Here is a 12,061-nt window from a genome sequence, read left to right on the forward strand (position 1 = left end):
CCACCACGTTTTACCATTGAAGCTTGCTTCATAAGTAGCTTCTGGGCATGCGTGGATGAAAAAACGTCTTAGAAAACTACGTTTTTTGCTACACACGGTCAATTTCTGTGAAGTAAAAAGTGCACTTTTGAAAAACGACACATAAAATTGAAGCATGCTTCAATTTTTTTTGGTCGTTTTTTTACAAGACATAAAACAACGTTTTCCCCCACACACAGTCAATTAAAGTGACGTTTTTAAAAACGTAATTTTTTTTCATCACATAAAGTGATGGTGTGTACGTGGCATAAGAGTTTACTGGATTACCTCTCTACTAACTAAACAGATGTGTAATTATTGCAAGGCTAACTGTACAAAATGACATATCCTTTAATAGGTAAAACCATTTACATACAGAATATGTATTTAAAAGATGGATTTAGCTGTTTGCCATAAGCTTTAACTGTTTTAATTTAAAGTCCAAGTCCATGTTTCTTTAGTAATACAAAGGCCACAATACCTAGCATTTAGCCTCAGCTGTAAGACCTTTTAAAGTGGTAGTAAAGTCAGAGAAAAAACCTTCACCCTACAAGTTAGGAGCATAGGGCCAAATTCTCAAAAAACCTGCCTAACTTAAATTTCAGCAGTTAAGTTACACTGACTTAAAATTTCTACCTAAGTGCCCGATCGTCAAAGCACTTACCTAGAAATTTCAGGCCGTGTAACTTAAGTGCCGCCGTCGTAAGGTGGTCCTCCTCTCCTGGGGGCGTTTAAAATTTAAATGAGGCGCGCTCCCGCGCCGGCCGTACTGCGCATGCGTGTGACGTCATTTTCCCGACGTGCAGCGCGCGAACGTAATTAACGCCGGGCGGCTTTGAGAATTTCGACGGGACACTAAAGTTGCGACGGGTGAAAAAAAAAAGACACGCCGGGAAAACAAATAATTATAAAAAAAAATGACAGCGTCGCTCAGCATGCATTCCTGAGAGGGAGAACTCCATGCCAATTTTCAAAGAAAAAAACGGCATGGGTTCCCCCCCAGGAGCATACCAGGCCCTTAGGTCTGGTATGGGTTGTAAGGAGACCCCCCCACGCCGAAAAATTGACGTAGGGGGTCCCCCTACAATCCATACCAGACCCGTATCCAAAGCACACTACCCGGCCGGTCAGGAAGGGAGTGGGGACGAGCGAGCGCCCCCCCCCCCTCCTGAGCCGTGCCAGGCCGCATGCCCTCAACATGGGGGGGTTGGGTGCTCTGGGGCAGGGGGGCGCACTGCGGGCCCCCCCACCCCAGAGCACCCTGTCCCCATGTTGATGAGGACAGGACCTCTTCCCGACAACCCTTGCCGTTGGTTGTCGGGGTCTGCGGGCGGGGGCTTATCGGAATCTGGGAGTCCCCTTTAATAAGGGGGCCCCCAGATACCGGCCCCCCACCCTAAGTGAATGGATATGGGGTACATCGTACCCCTATCCATTCACCTGGAGGCAAAAAGTAAAAGTTAGTAAACACACAACACAAGGCTTTTTAAAATAATTTATTATTCTGCTCCGGATGCCCCCCCTGTCTTCTTTATTAGCTCTATTTCCAGGGGGGGCTTCTTCTTCCGCTCTCTGGGGGTCTTCCACTCTCCGGGGGTCTTCCACTCTCCGGGGGTCTTCTTCCACTCTCCGGGGGGGGGGTTTCTTCTTCCGCTCTCCGGGGGGGGGCTTCTCCGCTCTCCGGGGGGCTTCTTCCATCTTCTCCCCTCTTCCGCTGTTGACTCGGCGAACCCCGGTTCTTCTCCAGCTGTCCGGTGCCTTCTTCTTCAGCGCTGGCTGCCTGCTATGTTTGTGTGTTAGCTCAATTAGTAACAGGCAGCCGGCGCGGTCTTCTGTGACGTCAGGGTCTTCTGTTCTTCTCCCCTCTTCCGATGTTGACTCGTCTCATCTTGTCGCTGTAATGATGGAAGCGCGCCTTGCATCCCATTTATATAGGCATCACCGTCCCATCATGCTCCGGTAGGTACCCACGTGGTGGGTGCACGTGGGTAGGCACCCACCACGTGGGTACCTACCGGAGCATGATGGATACCCCATATCCATTCACTTAGGGTGGGGGGCCGGTATCTGGGGGCCCCCTTATTAAAGGGGACTCCCAGATTCCGATAAGCCCCCGCCCGCAGACCCCGACAACCAACGGCAAGGGTTGTCGGGAAGAGGTCCTGTCCTCATCAACATGGGGACAGGGTGCTCTGGGGTGGGGGGGCCCGCAGTGCGCCCCCCTGCCCCAGAGCACCCAACCCCCCCATGTTGAGGGCATGCGGCCTGGCACGGCTCAGGAGGGGGGGGGCGCTCGCTCGTCCCCACTCCCTTCCTGACCGGCCGGGTAGCGTGCTTTGGATACGGGTCTGGTATGGATTGTAGGGGGACCCCCTACGTCAATTTTTCGGCGTGGGGGGGTCTCCTTACAACCCATACCAGACCTAAGGGCCTGGTATGCTCCTGGGGGGGAACCCATGCCGGTTTTGAATTTTAAAATTGCCGTGGAGTTCTCCCTCGGGAATGCATACCAAATGCCGTCGCTGGAATGGGCCTTTACAATGTGTGACTAACTTTCCACATTATAAAACCAGCCCTAGTTTTGCGCAGGCAAATTCGGAACTTAGGCAGAAATCACAGTGATGAAATGCTTTGAAAATCTGCTTAAGTCCTCATTTGCATACGCAAAGCTGCATTTCAATGATAAATGCCCCCAGTGGCGGATGCGGTACTGCATCCTAAAATCTGACCGTGTAAGTGTCTTACACATGTCAGATTTTCTGCCTAACTTTGGAAAAAGCCTTTTGAGAATCGTTTCCAAAGTTAGGCACAGGGATACGCAGGCTGAACAGCAGTTAAGTCTGCGTATCTCTTTTGAGAATCAGGCCCATAATGTGCTAGTAAACATCGCATGCAAGCACATGATGAAAGACTTGCCTTAAAATGAAGCTCTTAAGCTGTGCACTGTCACAGCTGACAGGGCTTCCATTTTCACCAGTTCTTGCTTCCGGGTTTGCTTGCCCCCAGCAGTTTGAATGGCCAAACAGCGATAAAATCAGTTATGCGCATGTGCACGAGAGCCACAATTTGGGCACAGTGCTCCAAAGGGACAGCATACTCAGTTTGCTGTCCCTACAGAGTGCAGTGCACATGTGCTGGTGACATCATTTTCTACAGAAATAGTGAATATCTCCTAAATAAAGGGAATTTCAGAACTATCCAGGAAAGGAAAACATTTGAACTAAGAATAATAATTCTTTTTGAAACAAAAACAAATGGCCTAAATTTAGATATAGGTTTCCTTAGCCATTATACTACAGTTTTATGACCCCCCCCCCCTTTGACTAGCATCCCCCCTCTAGTCTATAGCTCTCCCTCTGTATTATCTCACTAACTCTGCTGCTATCTTTATTACCATTGATTTGTATGTATTTGTTTTTCTTCCTTTTTTTTCTTTCCCTCTGAGATTTATTTTTTTCTTGTTTTGTTTTAACACTCTGCCAAAAAAATTGTGAATCACTACTGCTTGGACCTTGAAGAAGGGGAAAAACCCCGAAAGCTTGTCCTGAAAAATTGTATGTTAGTGCAAATAAAAAAAGTATCACGGACAGTACTCAATTTTCTCTGTCCCAAATGGTGCAAATTTAGGAGATATTCCCTTTACATACAGGCAAGCTTTATTATAAGCTTACCTGTAGGTACAAGTCACCAAGTGTTGTGTACTACCACTACAGTCTTGTTTTGTGATGCTTACCAGGATGTTTGATATTGTTGTTGGAAAACCAACATTGAACCACGTAGGCCTCACAGCACTCCTTATGGCTGTTAGAGCTCTCATATCACTACTCCTACTGGGGACCTAAACACCAAAATCTTTCCAACAGAGGGCAAGATTCACGTAGAATCGCGGCGGCGTAACGTATCGTAGATACGTTACACCGCCGCAAGTTTTCATCGCAAGTGCCTGATTCACAAAGCACTTGCGATGAAAACTACGCCGGCGGCCTCCGGCGCAAGGCGTGCCAATTCAAATGGGCGTGTGCCATTTAAATTAGGCGCGCTCCCGCGCCGGACCTACTGCGCATGCTCAGTTTAGCAATTCCCGTCGTGCTTTGCGCGCCGTGGCGTCATTTTTTCGAACGGCGACGCGCGTAGCGTACTTCCGTATTCCCGGACGTGTTACGCAAACGACGTTAAATTTTAAATTTCGACACAGGAACGACGGCCATACTTTAGACAGCAATACGATTGCTGACTAAAGTTAGGGCAGGTCAAATAACGACTAAAATTGCGACGGGAAACTTGACTACGGACGACGTAGCAAACGCGAAAATCCGTCGTGGATCCGCCGTAACTGCTAATTTGCATACCCGACGCTGGTTTACGAAGCGAACTCCACCCAGCGGCGGCCGCGGTATTGCATCCTAAGATCCGACAGTGTAAAACAATTACACCTGTCGGATCTTATGGATATCTATGCGTAACTGATTCTATGAATCAGTCGCATAGATAGAAACAGAGATACGACGGCGTATCAGGAGATACGCCGTCGTATCTCTTTGGTGAATCTGGCCCAGAGTTCTTAAAATACATAATAAGCTAGTGGGTGATTACATTTGTCATCATCTACCCAAAACAGGAAATTGGTTGTGTCCCAGTTGCATATATTTGTGAGACTTTAGATAGAGAAAACACAAAAACAAAATTGTTAAAAAATATATATTACTGGCTTGGAAAGGTCTCATGACAAGGAGTAAATTCATTTTAGTCCTCTATATATACAAAGATAGATATAATAAGTGCTAAAAGTTATGGGTGAAGTATTATGCCTCGTACACACGATCAGTTTTTCCGATAGGAAAAATGCGTTTTTTTTTCAGCAGGAAAACGGCTGAAATTTGTCTTGCATACACACGGTCACACTAATCTTGTCTGAAATTCCGAAAGTCAAGAACGCGGTAACGTACAACATGTACGACGAGCCGAGATCAATGAAGTTCAATAGGCAGTTCGGCTCTTCTGCTTGATTCTGAGCATGCGCGTTTTTTTTGCGTCGTAAATAGGAATTTTTCCTGTCACGAAAATTGAGATCCTGCTCTCAATCTTTTCTTGGAAAGAAAATTGCCAGAAAAAGTGTGATGGAGTATACACACGGTCGGAATTCCTGACAAAAACCTCACAATCGCACTTTTCTTGTCAGGAAAACTGATCGTGTGTACGAGGCATTAGACTGGGAATCCTCCTAATCTCTAATCCAGTTCTTATGACGTCAAGGAATCTTTTGAGGCTTTGTAGCTTTTTTCAGATTGGGACATTTTCATTACTTTGCAATAAAAAAAACAGAGCGCACCAGCCTTGTGCAACACTTTTGACATCACCTTAATAAAATCCATTAGAATACTTAATTTATTTTTTTAAATCATAGACATTTAACCATCATATTGCAAATACAGGATCTTGCTCCACATCCCATAATCTAGATTATCAATGGAAAAGATGTTAACAATTCTGTGGGTATTCTAAAGGATTTTTATTAATAAAGTGGATTCAAAGGTGTTGCACAAGGCCGATATACACTTGTTCTGAATGATCAAACTTCATTGCCTTAATTTATTATGCACAGGTAGCCCTATGCTCAATATTTCTGGACAATCCTTACTGCCAAGGACCATCCCAAACACATCTAAAAAATGCACACTTGTGGCACCTTATAATTGGTGGCTAAGTATTCAAACTCCATTTTTGCATGTTCCGTTGGCTTTTCTCAGCTCTGACATTTTAGTAAATTCAAAACTTGTATACTTTGGTGTTCCAGAGCTTGGAGGCTTCAAGGTGAAGACCTTTATTAAACCACTGTCACTTTAAACCAGATGCAAGGAAAGTTCATCTCACTAGATGTTTATTAAAAGTTTGCTGAAACAGCCTGGTTAAAGTGGCAATCAGCACTTGCGTTATAAGCATTTTACATCCCCAAACTGGAGCTGAAGGGTACTTTAAAGGCTTTACCATAGCTACTCAATTCACATCAGTGTCTGTGCCTAATTTGCATTCATAGCAAAATTTCTACATATCACCTGATGTTACAGGTGTAATTTAAATGCTTGGGAAAAATATGAGGTTTGTGAGCATACACGTATACAACAGATGTACGAAGGTCGATTGTTGTCGATGGTCTATGGCTGCGATGCTCCCAGATCCTTTGTGGAAGAGGCGCATTGGCTAAAGCAGATCCATTCCTCTTCTTCCTGGTGCCTGTGTGGTTGGAGTAGAGGAGTCCAATGTTCCTGACTACTATTAAAGAGGTGATGCATGTCTGCTAAGCTAGGTGATGTGTGTGGGCAAGGACAGAATGTGTTCTGGTACACTGGCCAGGCATGGGTAATCTCTGGTGCCGCCAATCACTAACGCATTAAGTGCAAGCAGGTGGGAGATGGAGCAGTAGGTGGAACTGGATCCTCCCTGGAGTGTTAAAGCAGGCTTCCTTTGGTCAGTAGTTCTACACTATGCAGTCTGATTCCGCAATGCCAGCTGCTGTGAACCTGGCAGATGTAGGCACTGAGGGCTACTAGGTAGGTTGGAGTTTTGTTATGGCTCTCCTTGCTACTATATCCATACTGTGGGGAGGCACAGTGTGGGGTGCCCTTGTGTTACTCAAGCATCTAGTTATTAAAAGAGCAGATGAAGTTATTCTTTAACCACTTGCTGACGGCCGTACGACTTTGTACGGCCTCAGCGCGGCTCCCAATCCCTAACAGGCCGTCTTTTTACGGCCTCCCCTTTTCGCGTTCCCCGCGCGCGCTCCCGAGCGCGCAGCGGGGAACTGCTGTGCTGGCCGTGTCCCTCGGACACAGCCAGTCACAGATCGCCGTGAACGGCCAATCGGAGTGGCCGTTTCCTAGGCGATCTGTGCGGCCAATGAGAGATGATCTCATATGTTTACATATGAGATCATCTCTCATTCCCGGCTCTCGCAGACAGCGGTGCTGTCAGGGAGAGAGGAGACGGATCTGTGTCTCTTGTACATAGAGACACAGATCGGTCACCCCCCCCAGTCACCCCCCTCCCCCACAGTTAGAACACTAATTAGGGTACACATTTAACCCCTTCCTCACCCCCTAGTGTTAACCCCTTCCCTGCCAGTCACATTTATACAGTAATTAGTGCATATTTATAGCACTGATTGCAGTATAAATGTGAATGGCGCCAAAAATGTGTCAAAAGTGTCCGATGTGTCCGCCATAACGTCGCAGTCCCAATAAAAATCGCAGATCGCCGCCATTTCTAGTAAAAAAAAAAGCATTTATACAGTAATTAGTGCATATTTATAGCACTGATTGCAGTATAAATGTGAATGGCGCCAAAAATGTGTCAAAAGTGTCCGATGTGTCCGCCATAACGTCGCAGTCCCAATAAAAATCGCAGATCGCCGCCATTTCTAGTAAAAAAAAAAAAAAAAAAATAATAATTCTGTCCCTTATTTTGTAGGCGCTATAACTTTTGCGCAAACCAGTCGCTTATTGCGATTTTTTTTTTTTTTTTTTACTAAAAATATGTAGAATACGTATCGGCCTAGACTGAGGATAAAAAAAAAACGTAAAAAAAAAAATTGAGCTATTTATTATAGCAACAAAGTAAAAATATTTTATTTTTTTTCAAAATTGTCGCTCTATTTTTGTTTATAGCGCAAAAAATAAAAACCGCAGAGGTGATCAAATACCACCAAAAGAAAGCTCTATTTGTGGGGAAAAAAGGACGTTAATTTTGTTTGGGAGCCACGTCGCACGACCGCGCAATTGTCAGTTAAAGCGACGCAGTGCCGAATCGCAAAAAGTCCTCTGGTCAGGAAGGGGTTTAAGTGCCCAGTAAGGAAGTGGTTATAGTCCTGTATAAGTTATGACTTGTGACTGATTTTACATTTGAAAATACTTTTTTTTCTCAGTCAAGGTTCTTTAATACTTTGTATATTTTAAAAATTGAATTATATGCAGCAATTATAGACTTAATATATTGTACATCACTGTCAATTAGCTTGACAACAGTAATCATTTTGATGTGAACAATTTGAATCATAATACATGTCAATGCTTCTATTAGATTAATATTATAATAGTTTAAAAAGGTTAGTAACAAAATAGATTTTTGATGAAAACTGTTAGTTTTTAAGGGTCTTCTAAAAACGTACTATTTATTTTTTAAACTTACGAAATATTTATTGCAGAATTTTTTTCCATGAGCATTGCTTGTTTCTTTGCAAATTCTGCCATAATTGCTTGCTTCTCCCTGATATGGGTGGCTGTTAAGTCATTCATATCCTCTTCGTGTTTCTTGTTTAAATCTTGCTCATGTACCCTTTTTGTTAAGAAATGAAATATATTTGCTTACACACTGTAAAAAGTTGCTTGCACTCTGTACCACAGCTGAACCTGTTCATATAATTATTTGATAAACCAATATACAGAAGAATCGCTTGGGGTTAAAACTTGTGTATAGGAAAAATGCAATCAAGTACTATTCAATTGGCCATATGGGTTTTCATAAGTTATATGCACACACTCAATTTTTTTAATTGTCCTAGTGAGACATGATGTCTTGTCCTGCAGACTGCATGAAGTGCTGAGGGCTGCAAAACAGGACATCACCCATTACAAGGGCTTTTTAAATACTGTTCTTTAAAGCCTAACTTCACCCAAAAGGGGAAGTTCAAATTTTCCGCCTCCACCCCCCTTCTCTATCATGTCTGGATACATAACATTTTTGGGGGGGAGCAGGTATCTGGTTTTGACATGTACCCATGTCCATTCAGATCTCCTAGGCGATCTGAGCAGAAGTTCACTCCCTCCCCTTTGACGTGTTCCAAAAGGCTGCGGGACCATTCACAAAACTTATCACGACTCACGCATGTGCAGTGGGAATTCTTCTATGAAGCCACAAGGAGTCACATCTGGCTTCCCTTAGTAAACATGCCAGTGAAGAACTGGACTGGGTTAGGATGGCGCTGGATCCTTGGACAGGTAAGTGTCCTTTTATTAATTTAAATTAACAGTATATATTTTTTTTCATAAAGACTGAATATCCTCTTTAATGATACAGCTATTCAGGTCTGTCTCTGGGTGAGAGATCATGTTGTTTACAATGTGATACAGTGCAGTAGCCATTAAAATGCCTACCAACAATGCAGATTTTAGCAGTATGCTCATTTTTCCAAAGTGGACTTTAGCCATCTAACCATGGTCACATTAGGTCCAGTCCAGGAATTATGTTTTTTTTATTTTATTTTGAATAGATAGTGAGAATACTAATGTAATCTAATACAGCATCTTCCTTCATGGAGCACTGAGCAAGTCTAAATGTCCAAGCAGAAAATGTTTAGTAATGCAAACACTTCACACTCATATGACTTTACTGAGCTTGATAGATATTGTAGCTTAAATAAGGTCAATAGACTGCACTTGGCATGTCTACCAGTTTAGGTAACAAAGACATTGTTTAGGAATGTTTATCGGGACTTCCTGCTGGTTAAAAAATAAATAGCAGCTTGTAAATATATCAGATCATGCCTTGGTGGAGAAACATTTTAATATACAAAGGCAACTTTACCTAATTTGTTGATTGGCTTCGCTACGTATTCTAAGGATCTCTTTTCCCTTAAACTCCAGTTCCTTAGTTAAAGTGTTTATGCTTTCATGTAGTATCATCAGCTCCTTATTGAGATTAACCACATGCTGTTCTTGATGTCTGAGCTGCTTTTCAAGCTCTGCTTTTCGCCCTAAAAGCTCAGATTCCTAAAATATAAAAACGTGAAAATCAGTTAATTGATTCTTTTATCTCCCTTAGTGCCATTGTATTTTGCATAATTTCATAACACTAAAGTCCAAAAAATCTGCTTTACAGAAATGAAAACAGGAAATTATAAATACGCAGCACTGCTGGACGCTGAATATCTTAAGAGTTGGTGTTAATCATAACGTACCAATAAAATACAAACAGGATTATATACACTAGTAACTAAAACACAAACATTTGTTTCAGAAGCCTACTGGAAATTATTTATATGTGACATAAAGTTAAGCATTTTTATTCAAGAGCAAACTTCTCGTTATTATTTGAGCTAAATAATCTAGATGCCAAGATTTTGGATGCTTTGCCAGGGTAAAAGAGGCGCATCATAAAGTGTCTCATACAGGTATCAATACTTGTGCTCACTTTAAACCACGTACACCAATGATAACACATATTTTCCTGCTACTGACTACTGCCTCTTTTCTCTCACTGACACCAACATCATTGCATCGTTCCTCCCACTGCCCACTGATCACCAACCCAGGGGCATTTTTCCTCTTCCTAGCCACTTCTCCCTCTGGGGCATTTTTTTCTACCACTGATCAGCAATGTAAAAAGTACAATGTTACACACTCTCAATGCACTTTATAAGCTGAGCTGTACCTTACTTATCTCTAACCCCTGCATCCTACACGCTATGTCATAGACCTGACCCTTGCATTTAGTATGTTGTATGTTACATATACCTGGGGCCAAACTTCCACTCTGATCACCTAGGGCCATCAGAGCAGAAGTAAGTGGAAACAAGTACCCGCTTAAATCTTTAAGTATGTGATTGTGTCTTGAGGTTTATATGTTTTTGTAAGAATGTCACATGTGGTATAATAATTAAGGCACATTTTGTGGGTACAGAGACTGTGGCGTCTTATCCAAGACGAAGCTACGCCACAGAGCACGGCGAAATGCGTCAACGTCATCACCTTACCTAGTCACGTGACGTAACTGACGTGTGGTTGAGCGAGCAGAGTGTGCGGGGGAAGCCGCGAACAGACACCACGGCTGCTGAGCCATGATCACTAGAGAGGATGACAGGCTACTGATCTCTCTGCCGGTGTGGACTGTATGTGACACATGGTCAGGGCAATTCGTGACCCTCCCGTGGAAACCCGGCATAGCCTTCACATTACTCCTTTCGACCTACGATCGTACCTGACTGGATGATACTATCAAATGCAGTTGCAGCCTTGATAGCCTACTGACAACAGCAGAGAGACAGAGTGACATCTGGTGGTAATGTATGAATGCACTATCTAGTCAGCTACTGCCATCATCTGATCTTGCCACTTTGCACTGCTGCCTCTCATTGTCTAGTGCAGATTTTGAACTTCCTAGTGTCAACCCGACTAGGGGTAACTGAGACTTAAATTTACCTTGACCGGTGATTATACAAATGCATTTAGCTATGTACTCAGAGTTATGATGGACTAGCATCAGTTCAAATCATAGACAGATTCTACAGGAGACCATAACTAGTTTATCTGAATAGCATTATAAGGCATACTGCGGTCCTTTTGTGGATGATTGATTCTTGATTCTCAGCATATTTCAGGCTATTTCCAGCATTTGGGACTACCACAATAGTAACATCATTTCACTGCCTCCACTACAATTTAAATTGAAGAGGCAAAATCTTGTTTCCCAACTCACCTCCCCCTGCCCCTTCTGCCTCCCCACACATCTGATCCAGCCCCCAGTAAGCTGCACCTATTGGCTTCCCCAAGAGAGATATCATTAATAATTTGCTATATTGATATTAAATCCTCCCTTGTGGGTCTAAATCATTGCCTTGATTGGAATAGGTAGCTCATCACTCGAGGCTGTATTACACGTCCGGACTTGTGTTGTGTTATATGTTATGTCATTTGTGTGTCCTGTTAGTTAACCATGTCCATGGTAATTACCTTTACTAATGATCCTAATTCTCAATGGTTCTTTTTCAATTGCACTTTTTAACTTATTTAACTTTTTGATAAAGGAAAAAATATAATTAATTTTGATTATTCCTGTCTAGATCATTATTTGTTGCCAAAAGTAACCCCTTTCTGCCTGCCTAATCTTAGGCTATCCTTCCCCCCCCTCCCCCTCGTTTTGGTGTGGCGTCTTGTACACTGCAAGACGACTGATGCCCTGTACATTCGATCGGAATTTCCGATGGCATAAATTCTGATGGAATTTTCCGTCGAAATTCCGATCAAGCTGTCTTGCATACACACTGTCAGACCAA

General features: G+C 43.2%; 1 protein-coding gene across 2 annotated transcripts in view; it reads right to left on the reverse strand.

Annotated features, from left to right (window-relative positions):
* Positions 1-12,061, reverse strand: part of FAM184A (family with sequence similarity 184 member A) — a 307,530-nt gene that overhangs the window by 21,986 nt on the left and 273,483 nt on the right. The window contains exons 13-14 of one of the 2 annotated variants that reach the window (XM_040350320.1): positions 9,595-9,779; positions 8,200-8,346 (exon numbers count right to left, since the gene is read on the reverse strand). In XM_040350320.1, coding sequence (XP_040206254.1) covers positions 8,200-8,346; positions 9,595-9,779 — 332 coding nt within the window. The remainder of the gene's footprint in view (positions 1-8,199; positions 8,347-9,594; positions 9,780-12,061) is intronic. The other variant, XM_040350321.1, reaches the window with a different exon arrangement.

Source organism: Rana temporaria, chromosome 4 (assembly GCF_905171775.1).
Source record: "Rana temporaria chromosome 4, aRanTem1.1, whole genome shotgun sequence".
Taxonomy (NCBI): domain Eukaryota; kingdom Metazoa; phylum Chordata; class Amphibia; order Anura; family Ranidae; genus Rana; species Rana temporaria.